This window comes from Apium graveolens, chromosome 9 (genome assembly GCF_009905375.1).
Source record: "Apium graveolens cultivar Ventura chromosome 9, ASM990537v1, whole genome shotgun sequence".
Classification (NCBI taxonomy): Eukaryota; Viridiplantae; Streptophyta; class Magnoliopsida; order Apiales; family Apiaceae; genus Apium; species Apium graveolens.
In genome coordinates, this window is record NC_133655.1 from 179,425,670 (window position 1) to 179,442,279 (window position 16,610).

A 16,610-nucleotide genomic window follows, 5' to 3' on the forward strand; every position below is an offset into this window, starting at 1 on the left:
CATATCTGAAGGAAAAGGTAATAGCTGTCATTCGACAATACCATGATATATTCTCCTGGGGGCCGGAAGACATGCCCGGTTTGGATCCCAAGACGGCTAAGCACTGTTTGAATGTACAGCCTGAGACCAAATCGGTGAAGCAGAAGAAGAGGACATTCGCAGTCGAACGACAGAAGGTCATAGAGGCCGAAGTAGAAAAAATGTTGGAAGCCAAGTTCATCGAACAAATTGAATACCCTGAATGGCTAGCCAATGTGGTGGTTGTCAAAAAATCAAACGGGGAGTGGAGGATGTGCATGGATTACACGGACCTCAATAAGGCATGTCCGAAGGACCACTACCCCCTGCCTAGCATCGATCAGCTGATAGACACAACGGCTGGCTACTAGGTACTTAGCTTTTTAGATGCTTTTTCTGGCTATCATCAAATTGCTATGAATTACAAGGATGTGCCCAAGACAGCGTTCATAACCCCGAAGGGGACTTATGCTTATATTAAAATGCCCTTCGGACTAAAGAACGCTGGAGCCACATTCCAGCGAATGGTGAACAAAGTCTTTAAAGAGCAGATCGGTCGAAACATGGAAGCATATGTGCATGATATGATTGTAAAGTCGTTGTACCAAGATCATGTTGAAGACTTAAAAGAATGCTTCGAGATGCTCCGAAGAAACAACATGAGGATCAATCTGAACAAATGCACATTCGGAGTATCCAGTGGCAAATTCCTGGGCTATATGGTCAGCACCCGGGGGATAGAGGCGAACCTTGAGAAGATCGAAGCAGTCATTAATATGGAAGCCCCTAAATGCATTAGAGACATCCAGAAGTTGACTGGACGACTCGCCGCCCTTCGGCGCTTCATCTACAGATCAGCCGAGAAGGCGCTCCCTTTCTTCGCCGTGCTTAAGGGGTCAAAGAATTTTGAGTGGGGGCCTGAATTCCAAAAGGAATTCGAAGAAGTGAAAGAATACCTTACTAAGGCACCACTCTTAATGAGGCCTGATCCGAAGGAAACTCTTCAGCTTTACCTGGCTCGTGAAAAACCAAGAAGGCAATCAACACCCTGTGTTCTATGTGTCACATGTCCTAAAGGATACAGAGACGAAATACCCCAATGCCAAAAAATTCACATATGGGTTGGTTATGGCCTTCCAAAAATTGCGGCATTACTTCCAAAGATGAACGATCCAAGTCGTCACCAGTCAACCTTTGAAGAAGATTTTAACAAGGCCCGAAGCCTCGGGAACAGTGGTAGCCTGGTCCATCGAACTTGGGGAGTTTGATCTCGAATATGTCCCTAGAACGATGATTAAGGCCCAAGCTTTGGCTGACTTTGTGGTCGAATGCACATTTTTGGGGCCGCAGGATCTCACCCCATATGAACAGCTCATTCGGACCCCTGGGAAATAGAAACTCTTTGTAGATGGATCGGTAGCTGGGAGAAAGTGTGGGGACGGCTTAATACTTTCCATCCCCGAAGGGTTTAAGATATGCCGGGCTATAAGATTTGATTTGCTTTTGACAAACAATGAAGCAGAGTACGAAGCTCTCCTCGTAGGAATGGAGTTGGCCCGAAGCCTCGAGGCGAAGCACCTGAGGGCCTTCAGCGATTCTATGCTAAACTAACAGGCTAAAGGCAGGTGGTCGAAAGAACTCCCGTGGATCTTGTGGGCCTATCAAACGACCCCTAGGTCTTCAACAGGGGAAACTCCTTTCAGGATGGCCTATGGGACCGAAGCCCTAATCCCAGCTGAGGTAGGATTGGAATCATACCGAACTGAGGTCTACAATGTGGAAACTAACAGCTTTAGGCTAAGGGCGAACGTGGACTTATTGGAAGAAGAAAGAGAGGCGGCCCACCAAAGGAACATGAAATACCAACTACAGGCAGCCCAGCACTAGGACTCCAGCATTAAGAAGAGGTCGTTCGGAATAGGAGACCTAGTCCTAAGGGAGCTGGTTGCCTCTATGCCAGCAAAACAAGGAAATCTTCAGCCGAACTAGGAAAGGCCATACAAGGTGATTGAAGTCGTTCGCCCAGGAACATACAAACTTGAAACATTAACAGGCGAAGCAATCAAAAACACCTGGCATGCCAGCCGCCTTCGAAAGTTCTATCAGTAAGAAATTTTCTTTAAAGTGAATTTGTACTTTGAACTTTATATGACAAGTGTAAGGAGATTAATCAAGAATGAAAATGCGCTTTCTGTCACATTTATTTTTATTGAACACCAAATGCGTTGCCGAAGAACTCTTATCTAGGGGCAATCCCGAAAAAGATAAACCCTTCGGCCAAAACATTTGTTTTACTTACAAACGAAGAGTGAATGAATAAAAATCTAGGGGCAATCCCACGAAAATCAAATATCCTTCACTCCACCACTATTACATAATTTGCAATGAAAACACAGTAAGGACGAATAAGAATCTTTAGGGACAATCCTAAGATAAGACCTTCTCCTTCGTCATTCTCTTATTGTTTAGTGATATTAAAGAAGACCGAAGGAAACCATGCCTTGGGGAAATCCTCAAGACGATAGGACCCTTCGGCCTCAATCCTGCATACATTTAAAACATATACAGAGCGATGGAGGCCTGATTTAGGGGCGATCCCAAAGAAGACCAGCCCCTCATCTTTGTTGTCCGAATGAACACCGTCACGCTGGTCAAAGGGCAATCAAAAAATGATCAGCATCCATGTTCCTTCTCCCAACAGAAGCCTTTCAAAGTGTCAACAGCTCGAAGTAACCTTCGGCCTTTAACACTTGGGGCCCAATGAGGTAGCAAAGCCGAAGATGCAATTAAAGTTATTAAAATTGCTAAGGCGAATGATAAAGCTGAAGAGGCAATTAAAGTTATTAAAATTGCTAAAGCGAATGATAAAGCCGAAGAGGCAATTAAAGTTATTAAAATTGCTAAGGTGAATGATAAAGCCGAAGATGCAGTTAAAGTTATTAAAATTTCTAAGGCGAATGATAAAGCCGAAGATGCAGTTAAAGTTTTTAAAATTGCTAAGGCGAATGATTAAGCCGAAGATGTAGTTAAAGTTATTAAAATTGTTAAGGTGAATGATAAAGCCGAAGATGCAGTTAAAGTTATTAAAATTACTAAGGCAAATGATAAAGCCGAAGATTCAGTTAAAGTTATTAAAATTGCTAAGGTGAATGATAAAGCCGAAGGTACGATTAAAATAAAACAATGCTGATAAGAGATGAAAGATGCATTAAAATATAAGAGCCCGAAGGCTAGTTAAATTACAAAAGCTCGAAGGCAGGAGTACCAATTACAAAAAATGAATTTTACAAGTAAAAAAGATGAACGAAGAAAGCAGCTGCAAGAGTTGGGTATGGCCATGGAAACACCAACAGCAAACTTCACAACAAGATCATCTTCAGTCATGTTAAGCACCTCAGTGCTGGGAGCTTAGGCCTGAGGGTCTTCGTCCGAGAGCTCTTCGTCTTCGCCGGAGGAGACAAGAGGGGCTTTAACTGCCGGCTGGCCGATAGGATCCTCCAGGCCATCGTCCAGCAGCTGCTTATAATCCCAGTTAAGGTCGTGAGCCTTCTCCAAGACATAATCAGCGCCGAACTAAAAGCACCGCTCTTCCGTCAGGTCCAACTCTTTCTGCTTCTTCCGAAGCTCCTTGTGGGACTTCTTCAGCTGGACGTTCCGGTGGGAGATCTTTCGGTTCGCCTTCTCAATGGCCTCCTCCAGCCTGGTCTTGTCTCCCTTCAACACGGTGGTCTGATCGTCCAGCACTTCGTTCTGGGTTTTCACCCTTTTGAGTTCCTCCTCGGCCGCCATGGCCCTCCTTTCCAGCTCCTTCACCTCGGCCATCCGAGTCTCCATGTCCCGCATTTTATCCTCCACGGCCGCAGTCCAAGGAGCAGCCTGCAAAAAATATAGAAGGAAAAATGTCAAACGAGAGAAGAGCGACATACCGAAGGGAAAAGACGAATAAATTTAAATACGTACCAGGGACAAAAAAGACAGAAGCTCAGTACAAGCCTCAGTCGGAGAAGCCGAAGAAAATGTCGGAAGATCGGCATGGAGATGAAGGTCATGGTATAAGTCTGAGGCCACCTCCTTCGTAGACTGCCGCGCCGGGTACATGGTATGGTTGGACGCCAGCACACCCCATTCGGGGAGATAAGACTGAACGATCCCCTCCCGGCTCCGGGTCCTCTTGGAAGGATTCCCCTCTCCCATGAACTCCAGGTCATTCCCTTCACCACCTTTGGAAGCAGTGGGGGCTTGGAGAAGCGGCGAGACCCTCTCAGCCTGGGGCCTCTCCTTCGTCTCCTCAGAAGGATTCGGCGTAGCTCCCCCTTCAGCAGCCTTCTTCTTCGATGCCTCTTCCGCGGCCTTCTTCGCGGTCGCCCTGGCCTTTTTCCTCTCGATCAAAGCCTCCCTTGAAGACACTGAAACATAAGATAAAGTCAGTCCCAATATGTATAGAAGTGAATAAGGAAGACAGAATGAAGGAGTTTATGTACGAAGAAAGGAAAATAATTACACAAATGATAAAAGCAAAACTACAAGGAAATAGACAAAAGAGAAGTTTGTTACCCCCACCCCACAAACTTAGCAGCCAGTCTCTGTCCCGAAATTCTTCGGGACCCAGCTTGCTCACACGGACATTTACCAGAGAGGTGTAATTCTCCTTCTCCTCCTCTGTTAAACTCGGCGCGAGGAGCAGCGAAGGATTCACATCACGCCAGACGGACATTGGGGCCAGCCTCGGGCCACTCACGAAGCAACAGTGAGTGTGGGTATTCTTTTTGCTGGAGTTAGTAGCTGTCCAATCCGCTCGGTCAGCCCGACAAGCGATAGTGTAGAAACCTGGGCTCTTCGAATTCCTTCGGAAGTCGTAATGCCACCAGAATAGCCACAGAGTAGGGGTGATTCCGGCGTGAAGGCACTTATTCTGGAAGCAATTAATATGAATGAACCCATTGGGGTCCATCTTCCCCAAGGCGATCCCCATCTGCCTAAAGAGATGCTTCACAATCTTCAGCATCGGCATTCAGAAGCCGCACTTGAACACCGCCTCCGAAATCCCAACGGCGCAGTCGTCGTACCCCTCCGGCACTCCTGGAGTGTCATAGATTCGTTCATTCTCCTTGGGGGCATAAAGCCAGAAGAAATTCTAGGGAACGAAGAAGTCAGAATACATTTGGACTATCCTCTCCTTCGACAGCTCCGACCGGTTGTTCGCCACCAGGTAATTCAGCGCAGAACCGAAGAGATCCTGACCCGTTCTCTCCGGACGAATGGAGGACGTCCCCATCAAACTGCCTGACCTTGGGTCCCAAGTCTCTGGTGGGCGATTCGCTCGGTCCATGTCCCTATATTCGCATACAGAGAGACATTAGTCCATGTACTCGGGTTAAGACAAAAGAAAAGTAAAAAAGGACGAAGGGTCGAGTACATGTCCTAAAACCGAGCTAACAAAAAAAGAATCTGGAGTCTGCTCCCGAAGGATGTTCCAAAAGGATAAGTTTCTCGAAGGAAGTTCTTGCCCCCAGAACCCTTCGCTTGCCATCTTTAAACTCCAAATCAAATATCTACACCCTGGGTCGGCTCCAGAAGGACATTCTAAAGCCAAGAAACCCCCCGAAGAGAGTTCTTGGCCAGAAAATGCCTCGCATTCCATCTTTAAACTCATTGGGCGCCCCTGAGACTAACAAAACCCAGAAAACTCCTATTAACTACCCAAAAATATCCCATAACCAAAAAACCCCAAAACACAACAACGAAACACTTATAAAAGCCCATAAAAAAGCCTTTGCACTTACATGCAAAAATAATAAAACTCAAAAACTTGCATGAAAATGTAAAGAACACTAGAAAAGAAAAGGGGACTTACTGATTAAAAGATGCTCTTGCATTGAGATGGGATGATCTGGAAAAACAGAGTTGTTGTTGCCCGTGATTGGAGAACTCGACGACGTTTGTTGCTATTGTGAGAAACTGGAAGTGTTAAAAGGAAAAATAAATACACAGTGGCTCTTATATAGGCGCCCAAAAATGAGTTTGGGTGCCAAAAAGGGCGACGTTTGGGGAGTTTTGAAATGGACGTCCCAGATCGAAACGGTTGAGATTCAATGCCGGAGATTGAGCCATAAAACGACGTGTCAACAGCTGTCACTTTAATGTACCCACAAGTTTCCACAAGCTTTCCACGTGTACGAACGAAGATCGAGGCGAAACTGAAGCAGTCGCCCTAGGGATTCTTTGCCCCAATATGGGCCAAAAATTATATTCATCGGCCTGAACGAAGGCCCAGCCGAAGGACAGGGACATGTTGGCTATGGGCCCTATACAGCCCACTGAACGAAGGCCCACCTGACAGTTGCACTATTTGGCCGAAGGTCCACCATGCCTATGAGCCGAAGGCCCACGGAAGACCACTGGATGTGGCCCATTTCTCCTCCAAACACTCTACATTCTAACGCCCCTTTTCACTCCTCCTCATCAATGATGAGTAACGGACGGACATTAATGGTAAATTGGGTATAAAACTCCTTGGAAAGTAAGAAATAGACACTCATTCTCTCAAACACTCTACTTTCTTGTATTTTTTACCCACTTTACAACCAGGTTCTTATTCTCACACCGGAGGTGAATCGGGGGAACAATCCCTCGCATTCTCTTCACTTTCAGGTCTCGGCAGAAGGCATCTTTACGGAGGCCGAAGCCTGTTCATCCATCCGAAGGAATCTGGGCGTAACAACTACCTTATAGGGTGAAAATCCATTCTTTGTTTTAGGCGTCATTGAAAGATAACTTTGGCAGAGCAAGATCAACCAGTTTGGCATACTTTCGCTTTCCGGTGGCGTTAGTTCGTTAAACAGCACCCTAGTCAGATCCACGTCTCGCCAAAAGCTGAACTCGGTAACCTTTGGCCCACTTAAATTACACAAATGCGTGTGAGTGTTCTTGTTGCAGGAATTGATGGTGGGCCAAATCGGTACGTCTAGCTCTTCGGGATATTGTATAGAATTCAGGGCTCTTTTCCTGTTTCGTAGTGAAATCAGAAGAGACGCGTAGAAGGGTGCACCTTGCCCTGCAGGCTTGGTTTTGGAAACAATTATGTGGAAGAAGAGGTTCAGAATCATTTATCCAACGGTGAAACTCATCTCCAGAAACAACTTCTTTAGGAGTTTGAATTGGGAGCATGAATCCATCCTTAAAGGCTGCTTCAGAGATCCCTACAACAAAATATTCGTAACCCGAGGTTTATGGTAGATCCGATCTCCGACGTCCGTCAGATAGGGACTTGTTAGTGTTAAAAGCCCGATTGATCAGGCTCATTAGATCTAGACCGAAGATGTCCATTACTTTAGTTAGGCCGAATGAAGACAGGTTCATTGGGCAAAGACCCCAACTGTATGTTTGAAGATGGGTCGAAAGACCACGAGGACGTGGTCCACTTGTTCACATCCACTTTTCTCGCCAACAGACGGAAGTACGTTATTTTTTGATGTTTGATTACACTTAACACATTCATTAATTCACACACTCGTAGACTTTCACAGAGCTCCTGTATTCTTAGAACTCGCTTCGATCAGATTAATTGATTCTCAAATTCGGGGTGAATCGGTGGGACATTCCTTTGCACTTTCTTATTTGCAGGCCGATCGAAGGACATAACCATCTTGCTGAAATCTGGTTTCAAGAGAAAGGGACAATGTTTGCTATTACTGTAGTTACAATGGACAATTGTTTATATAAACGGAAGGGATAATTGTTTACTAAAGAAAGGAAATGAGGAGAATTGTACATATAAGATTGGAATACATAAATTTTTGAGACTAAGCTAGGAACATTTTATATTTTACTAATTAAATTGACCTCGGTCCTTGGATCATTAGCAGTGACCTTGAGATTGGTCTCCTCTTTCCGCTACTCAGTGTCTCACTATAATTTTACAAGAATGTCTATTTCCATTTTGAGGTGCTAACGTCTAATTTGAGTTGCAGTCCTCTTCCCTGAAATATGTCGAACGATCTTGGTTAAATTACTCACGAAAATGAAGCGGAACAGGGGACAAATATCATATTTCAGAGAGCAGGAGGAGTTGAGTACAGAGTTCATTTACATGAACCACAAGACCATGACACATTTAACGGAAAAATAATATGTAGGAGCAAGAACTGTTTTATACTATAACTTGGCCCTAAACATGTGTTGCTCTTTTTGCGAAAGAAAAATATAGGTTATTCAATTCTACATAAAATCAAACAAAAAAGTTTTAGCCAATTACAAACATGTGATATATCGAAAAAATGACAAAAATAGCTGATTTTTGAAAAAATTTAACAAAAATAGCTATTCTGAAAAAAGTGGCCAATTTTGGCCGATTGAATACTCCACTGTCAGTTGGGTATCCCAATTTGTATAAAATACCCACTGGTAGTTGTGTATTTCATATATGGGATACTCCACTGCCAGTTGGGTATCTTATATAAACTGGATACTCCACTGACAGTTGGGTCTCCCATCGGCCAAAGTTGGTCAACTTTTCACAAATTGGTTATTTTTGTCAATTTTGTGTAAAAATAGGTTAAATTTGTCCTTCACCCTGATATATCACTCATTAATGAGTTGCAGAGTTGTAGGCCTATGAGTTTCACCATATATCGCGATCTTAAGTAGGAAGATACCAAATACTTTTATTATGTTTTTAATTCAAGTAAAAAATGTATTGATTCATAAGAAAACATTGGAGTTAACATTATACACAATTCAATAATAGGAAGCAAAATATATAGAAAATGTTTAATCTTCACAGAGATAAAACCATTCAACATGAATAGCAAAGTCTCCTGGTAGTTTCAATTACATACACATTCTTCCCTAAATAAATTTAATCACAACAACAGAAATAAAATCAACAATTTTTCTAAACTTGGTAAGGCAAATAAGCCAACTCCTCTCCTTGAACCTTAGAACTCCTCTTGGCGCCCATATCCTTATTGTCTCCTTCCAAATAAGCATAGTATTTCAAGAAAAATGCGAGCGTAAGAACAACCCATTCCAAACAAAAGATAAGCACGCACAATCCACCAGTCAATTTCAAAATCTTCACTCCATTTTCCTCATTCACATATGTTTTGAGATTTCCGAGAAAATTATCAGTACTAGTGAAGATGAGCACCGAAACAGATCCCTGAAATATAGCAGTGAGTACGGTGGCCACCATATGAGCTGCATACCATTTCCCTGCACCAGAGGTAGCTGCAGTGCACCCTGCTAAGGCTCCAGCAATGGTGAGGATGTGTAGGAGGATCAGGAAGAAGCCGACGAGAGACGGGATGAGGCGGAGGGAGAGAGTGAGGAAAATGCAGCTACAAGATGCACCTAAGAGAATGTAGTTGATGAATATGAAGAGTTTGTGTGTTTTGGGATGGGAATGTGTTGTGGTTGTAGTAATAGAAAGGCCCATTATTGTTAAAAAAATATTGGGGTTTACCAGAAATTAACAAGTTGGGTATTTGAATTCTTGCGGAAGGCGATGGAGAACCGTTGTTGCGAGAAGAGTGTGGGATTGCAAATGTTGTTATATATGTCCAAAACTCAAGGAAAGCTAACGGTCATATCGGGAAAGGCTGGAAATATGAACGTTAAGGTAAGGGGATGGAAACTGTACATTATAACAGTTATAATTTAAGATGTGCACAACTCTTTTGGTTTGACAATTTACATATTTAATATTTGATTTCTATCCATTAATATTTGAATACATCGTGCTTTGATTTATTTCAGTATGATATTTCTTTGAACAAGCTCAGTTAAATATCTATACATAGATTTAAATTTAGTTTATTGTAGAAATTTAAGATTTATATAGCATTAACATATATAATTTTGCTAATATTCAGTACATCAAAATTCAATTTATTTGGTACTTTGTACTTTTTATGATTGAAATTTTTACAAATCCCAAATTTTTCCTAATAATAACATAAGACTGACTCCCTGTGCAGACTCACAAATCACTCGGTGTACATAGAGCTTTGCAAATCAAAATGTGTTACCATTTACCGTTATCATTTGATAAAAGTTTTGAAAAATATTTTTGAGCTATTTAGCATTACTTTTTTATGATTATTTAATGAATATGGATCAAAATGCAGCTAGTGCCTTGATTATTTAAAAACTACAAGGCCAGACTTGATTTATTTATATAATCAGTAAATTTTATTTAGAGAAGAGATCGGTTTGCAGAACCACATTCACGACCCTATCCATAACACACACAATTCAGGCATTCATATCTTCTTTATTTTTCAAAATTTGAATTATAGGCGACAACAATTAGTGATTTAGTGATGTGAACCATTGTTTCAACTTGCAACATTATTACAATACTAAAATTATTTCACACTGGATTTAGTTCCATGTCATACGATAGGACAAGTCAAACTGAACTTCACTCTTACACTTTCAAACCTCCATTTTTTTATTACAAATCCAAACAGCTGAATATTGTTCCCAACAAATCTACTAAAAAATAGGCTAGATGTAATACAAGTATAGACTGGAGCCTATATTTTCGTAATTTTGAATTGATTTCTTGAATGTTAACCACAAACCAAAATAGTTGCTTAAATTAAAAAATATGTATTGCCTGAAAAAAACCTCAGGCTAGCTACCATATCTTATAATACATAATTTATTGTGTAACAAATATGAATAGTTGTACTGTTATGGCACAATCACCTCGCCTTATTTAAACACAAAATAATGGCGAATTTGGAGGACCAAAATATGTATAAAATTACCTTAAACCTGCAAAAAGCTTGCATACTTGGCACCCAGGAAAAGCCTCTGAATGCAGAGCAGCGCGTTCTTCGTAACCTCTGCATTCTCATGATTCATCAATTTCATTACACGATCTTTTGCTTTCAGGTCAGTCACAATAACTCGACCAGCAGGATGGTATTGAATGAACTGTGAGAGATCAAAGCAAGCAACTGCAAGGGCCCTCGGATCGGCAGACGTGTCCAGAACTGTTATAAGGACCCGTAGGATCTATCGCAGAACAAACAAACTTAGCATTGTGGTAAAATGTAATCTATGCACTAGTTAGGCTTCAAGAGAAATATAAATATTGTTGCAAGTCATGTTAATACTCTTTAATGAATAAGATAACCATCGCTGAAGGGCAAAAGCAATACCTGGAAATCATTCTCTTCAAAGCATGTAATGTTGTCACGCCAGAATATTGAATCCTTGTGCATTGGGGACCAGTCAAGATGACCAAGAAGGACTTCCTGCTTGTACTTTTCAAATGAACTCAATTTCTTAATGTTGTCTTTCAAACCTTCTTCCAGTTGATTCAGAGCCTCCAAGAGATCCTATGCAATGGTAAAAATAAAGAAGTACAATGAAACATATACTTGAAGCCAGTTCAGCTATAAAGATTTCATAATCAGCTCTACCTGACTACCTCAGTCAGAGAGTTTTGCTAAAATTGTAACGACAGTTGACACTTAGGAATACTAAAATTCAAATCTCGGTGTCTTTTGACTTGTTCATTATACAAAATTAGATGGATCTGAGAGCAACTTCTCACCTCGTCACTCAGTGCTTGTGCTTTTAAACTTTGAACAACGTGTGGCAGTCCAAGGTCTACCAATTGAGCTCCAATAGTACCTTTGCTGAGCAAGTTCTTTAGTGTCAAGACTATAACGCGGATAACCTGAAATTGTGGATACAACAGACATCACAAAGATCAGACTATAAGCTTTAATTTCTGAAGAAAGTGACGCAAATCAAAGCATCAATGTGCGCTTACTAGAAAATGAACCCAACAAGAAAAAGGCCAGGTATACCTTTTCTTTTTTAGAACCTTTGAGAACATCAATTAACCGGGGAAGGCTTCTTGAAGTAGCCAGGTACTCAATTGCAGGTTCATAGTATGACAAAAGCCAGACACAGAGACATGTTTCATAAAGGAGCTGTTTCAAGGATAAATGTCAATCATCAATTTAAAAAGGAGAAGATTATAGTTTGAAGCAATATATGTCAACTTTCAGTAAGCATAAATCAATATTCATAAACAGTTTAAATACCTTATATTTAAAATGCATTATCAGATTCAGGGGAAGCCAACATGAGACGATGAAATTACCTGCATGGACTGTTGAGTAGAAGCAGGAGAAATTAGAGGAACAAGCAGCTTCACACCATCTGCTTTAACAAAAGAAGATCTAACAACAGGCTCTTTCAGCATAATCGTGAGGCAGTTGATGGCTATAGGAATGCCACGAGTAGGGTGAGAAGGCTGCCTCAGCTACATGATTAGCGTAAAATCAGGATACATATATACACATATGTGATAGTCATGTGACCTAAATATTTCATGTCTAATTCAAGATAATCAATCTTAAAACAAATATAAGTCCTAAAAACAGCTCAAAAGATAATAATCAATTCAATTTCCATGCCTCTCAGATATGTAGGGTAGTATTTAAATCAATAGAAAGGATGGTTAGATTAATTTAATACAAGTTTGTACTTGACTTAGTTTTGCATATTCTGAACCACAGTTCGGTAACCCGTGTTTAACGTGCATCAGTATAGAAAATAAAAGGATCAACTAAACCAAATATGAAGGAGAAGTTTTAAGTTTCAGATGCCACAGACCTGGGCACAAATCCATTCAACCAGTCCTCTTAGAACATCATCAACAGTGGTGGATTTCTTCTTTGAAGCAGAGGTTTCTCCATTCATGTTGACAGCATCCTCAGTTTTTGGTCTTGAACTATAATTTTACACACGTTCTCAGCAAAAGTTTACTCATGTATAAATTCGTCAGTATTTTATACTAGATAAGTGATAATTGATGTTATAGGTACCTCACTACCAAAGCTAATATCTTGCAACATTTCTCTTGTATAAACCAATTTCCATTTTGAAGCAACCTGAAACCTTAAAAGATTGTTAGCTATCATTAAAAAAAGAAACCTAAAGTATATCAACTTCAATACGTCAGTAAAAAATAACAGTGACAAAAAACCACACAGTGACAAAAAACCACACAGTGAAAGCTCTACAAAATCACATTAATAGCTCAAACAACATGTGCATTTTAGACATATACAATTTCAATATTGATTATGGCTTCTTAAAATTTATAATTCAGAATATTAGATTAGCGATTTTTCTTGCCAGATGCATGATTTTACAATACTGGGTTTTCACTTCAAAGGTACATTACATCAGTTGCAAAATGTAATAGTCAGGCCAAAACAGGAAGCATTTAAAACTTTAAACTATCACTAGAGATTACTTGACTGGTAGCAACTTGAAACAGAGGTGAAAATACGAGCTGATATAACCAGCGAAGTTATACCACAATGCAGCAGATCTTTTCATAAATGGGTGCACGAAGAACATAAATTTCAATCAACCTCACCTCAAGAAAGGGTCATAAGTATCTTCACTAGAAACAGAGTTGTCATGGAATAATTTGGCTCTTTTCGGATTTCCTGCCAATAACAGGAATCAGAAAAACTAATTATTTAAATTTATTTTTTATACAAAGCAAGTATGTTCCGCATCCCACTTACCTGAAAGCATTTCATCAACTAAAGCAAGAACATATTCTACTGTCTCTTCCTTAAATATGTCACGTAAAATTGTGACAAACAAACGTACATAAGCTGCACCATCCTGCAAGAATTTTTCACTTGTCAAAATCGCTAAACAACCATCAGTATTATCTCATAACCATCAACTACACAAATCACCAGCTATATTCTATGTTTCCAGAAGCACACAAGTAGCCATAATTAGAAATTCAAAGAGAGTAATAACCATATGTTACAGATGAATATGTTCGTGATTCAAACTAATTAATCCAAGAATTAAAATTAACAATGTGTTAGGATCCAAAAGTTCTGGAATATTTATAAGTTACAGATTAGTACAGAGGTAAAATTCATAATACATAATCATCTAAAAATAATCCAACTAAATAGTTAACTTACTCATTTTTAAGGGACTAATTATTTCTATCCTCTGCCTATATTTATAATTATTAGATTAGTATAGAGGTAAAATTTATGATACATAATCATCTAAAAAATAATCCCACTATATACTGTAGTTAACTAATTCATATTTAAGGGACTAATTATTTCTACCCTCTGCCTAGGGCCTGGGTATTGCAATTTCAATGAAAGTCAAAAGCGATTCAAACTTTATTTATGGGATAACTCAAAGATGAAATACAGTAGCTATCATGGTAGATAGGCTACAAATCTGGTTATCATAATATGATAGAACAAACATGAGGATGTCAGTTAATAATTTGTTGTGTATCTTGTCTTATTGTTTGTGTGTTTAAATATTGGCATTGTGTCTCTAAAGATTAAATTTAAGTATTGGAAACCTAAGATCATTTTCCATGATGCTTTAAAAGAGTCTCTCTAAATCTTCGAGGGTAGGTTACATAATTGAATTGGTATGTACTCTATCATACATTCCTCCGGTTATCTGCGAGTATAGCATTTTCAGACACTGACATTGTATCTCTAAAAGGCAAAGTTCTCGATATCAGAATATGCAAGATCACATGTTGTGATGCTCCAGCAAAATCACCCTCCGCCCCTACCCCTCTCCGGAATCACATGAAAATATCTATCTGGAGTACTTGTAACCATGGCATCATATAGCCCCACCTTTGTTCCTACCACCTTCGGATCTTATACTATGACGAATAAGTTGCACTGGAGACTGAAGTTTTGGTACTAAAATTTGAATAATATTTATCTCAAATAAAGTTTGCATACAATAATCAAGGTAGACAGTAACAGGATGTTATGTTGCTTCTTTGTACCAAATAACCAAATCTTACAATAAAACTTACACTGTCCAATAACTGTGCCTTTTCACTGCTGGGCTTATTATCATAACGTCGTAACAGCTGCAGTCCTGTCCCAGATATCATCTTAGTCGTGGTGTACGTCTCCCATGAAATATCCCTCTTTAAAACCTTAAAAAACAAGCATCGGTCAGTTAATCTGTGCATATAGAAAAATATTGTTATTTGGCTTATGTATTTAACAACATAATTCGAAAGTCCATTAATCATTAAACTCAAACACGATTCACATATAATCTGCTATAGATAAAATCTGCTTGTCCGTAAATACAAGTTTCTACTAATTGGCATGCTCGTCAAAACAACCGCTTAAGCATTTACAACTTCACATACAGTACATGTGCAAAACAAACAAAGTTCTCATGGACCAGCAAAACAAACAAAATTCTCATAGACCTCAAACAATTTTTAGTACATTTCAGATACCTGAAAAAAATAAATAAACTGTCAAATATCGAATTTCACTTCGATTCGACTAGCATGGACAATACAAAGAGTAATCATGTATGTCGTAAATAAAAGAAATCCAATAAAAACAATCATTGACGAGAACATAATTAAAATCAGTTAAATTAATCGATCTTTTCGGGAAAATAAATAAGAATGTTAAGAAGAACATAACATTATAAGAGCAAAATACAAGTAAGTAGATCTGGAATTGAAATATATAAGATTCAGATCCTCGATTGAGGGGTAGCAATTACATTATACATGTGTATAGATACAGATTACAGGAGGATGTGTATGTATACCTGGTCGGTAGTAAGCTCGGCTTGATCCGCAGGCATTTTTACTCTATGATTTCAATTTCTTAAGGTTTATAATTGAATCAATTGGATTCAATGATTTATTTATCTATGAGATAACCAACAAGCAAACAAAACTTGTGTTTGGTTTAGTGACCACAAGTAAGTTTGTGAATCCACAACTGTATTCTCTTTATGTATTTGCAATAAGGTGCCTTTTTTCATACTCACCAAAAGACAAAATATTTTTTTACATTTAAAATAAAGGTAAATGGATTTTTTTCTCACCCAACTATTCATTTCTTTATAAATCTATCATCCAATTTATATTTTTATTTCTTTTATCACCGTCATTACTTTTGTATTGAAATTTATCCCGTTCCGTTAAGTTTGAAATCTTCCCGTTAAAACAACCGAAAAACGAAGAAATTGTTGCCAACAACCGGCACCGTCCCGGTCACCTATCATTTTTCCGGCCAAACCAATTTATAGTCAAATTGGCTCTGTTCTCTATGATTTTTCAGTCCAAATCACTTTATACAAACTCAACAATTCATATCTAGTAACAGCAATCACAATCAAAGTGCTTCTCGATGATTTTGTCGATATCTAATAAAAAATTTCGACGAATTTAAAATCCGGTAATAACAAAATTGTTCAAAACTCAATAAAATTTAATAAATACAAACCAATACACACCTATAAGACTATGACACCAACTTATACTAACAAATAATCACCAAATCAGTCAGGAAAAATGAAGAACACAATGGCGTATACTTTCCTGGCGAACACAAAGTTATAACACAAAACTCATGAAATAAATATATGTGTTATCATAATCGAACGATCTATACATTCATAATTTTAAAATTAGTGAATAATTTGTAACATCCCACATCGATAAGAATAAGAGTGTTTGGGACCTTTATAGATACAAGTCAATAACTAATGTGTACCAA

At 39.2% G+C, this 16,610-nt stretch overlaps 3 protein-coding genes across 3 annotated transcripts; all 3 read right to left on the reverse strand.

Moving 5' to 3' along the window:
• Window positions 1–3,210: 3,210 nt before the first annotated feature.
• On the reverse strand, window positions 3,211–6,559 carry LOC141682669 (uncharacterized). The gene is made up of 3 exons (XM_074487374.1): window positions 5,873–6,559; window positions 3,979–4,424; window positions 3,211–3,894 (listed from the first exon to the last, which is right to left on the reverse strand). Exons 1-3 carry the CDS (start codon window positions 5,892–5,894, stop codon window positions 3,592–3,594), a joined length of 771 nt encoding a protein of 256 aa, XP_074343475.1. The 5' UTR covers window positions 5,895–6,559; the 3' UTR covers window positions 3,211–3,591.
• A 2,216-nt stretch (window positions 6,560–8,775) lies between these two features.
• On the reverse strand, window positions 8,776–9,559 carry LOC141684436 (uncharacterized). The gene has a single exon (XM_074489423.1). It carries the CDS (start codon window positions 9,452–9,454, stop codon window positions 8,912–8,914), a length of 543 nt encoding a protein of 180 aa, XP_074345524.1. The 5' UTR covers window positions 9,455–9,559; the 3' UTR covers window positions 8,776–8,911.
• A 991-nt stretch (window positions 9,560–10,550) lies between these two features.
• On the reverse strand, window positions 10,551–15,821 carry LOC141684310 (V-type proton ATPase subunit H-like). Its single transcript, XM_074489225.1, has 11 exons — window positions 15,655–15,821; window positions 14,888–15,013; window positions 13,587–13,689; window positions 13,433–13,505; window positions 12,873–12,938; window positions 12,661–12,778; window positions 12,146–12,307; window positions 11,847–11,972; window positions 11,588–11,713; window positions 11,190–11,369; window positions 10,551–11,043 (listed from the first exon to the last, which is right to left on the reverse strand). Exons 1-11 carry the CDS (start codon window positions 15,688–15,690, stop codon window positions 10,795–10,797), a joined length of 1,365 nt encoding a protein of 454 aa, XP_074345326.1. The 5' UTR covers window positions 15,691–15,821; the 3' UTR covers window positions 10,551–10,794.
• Window positions 15,822–16,610: the final 789 nt, after the last annotated feature.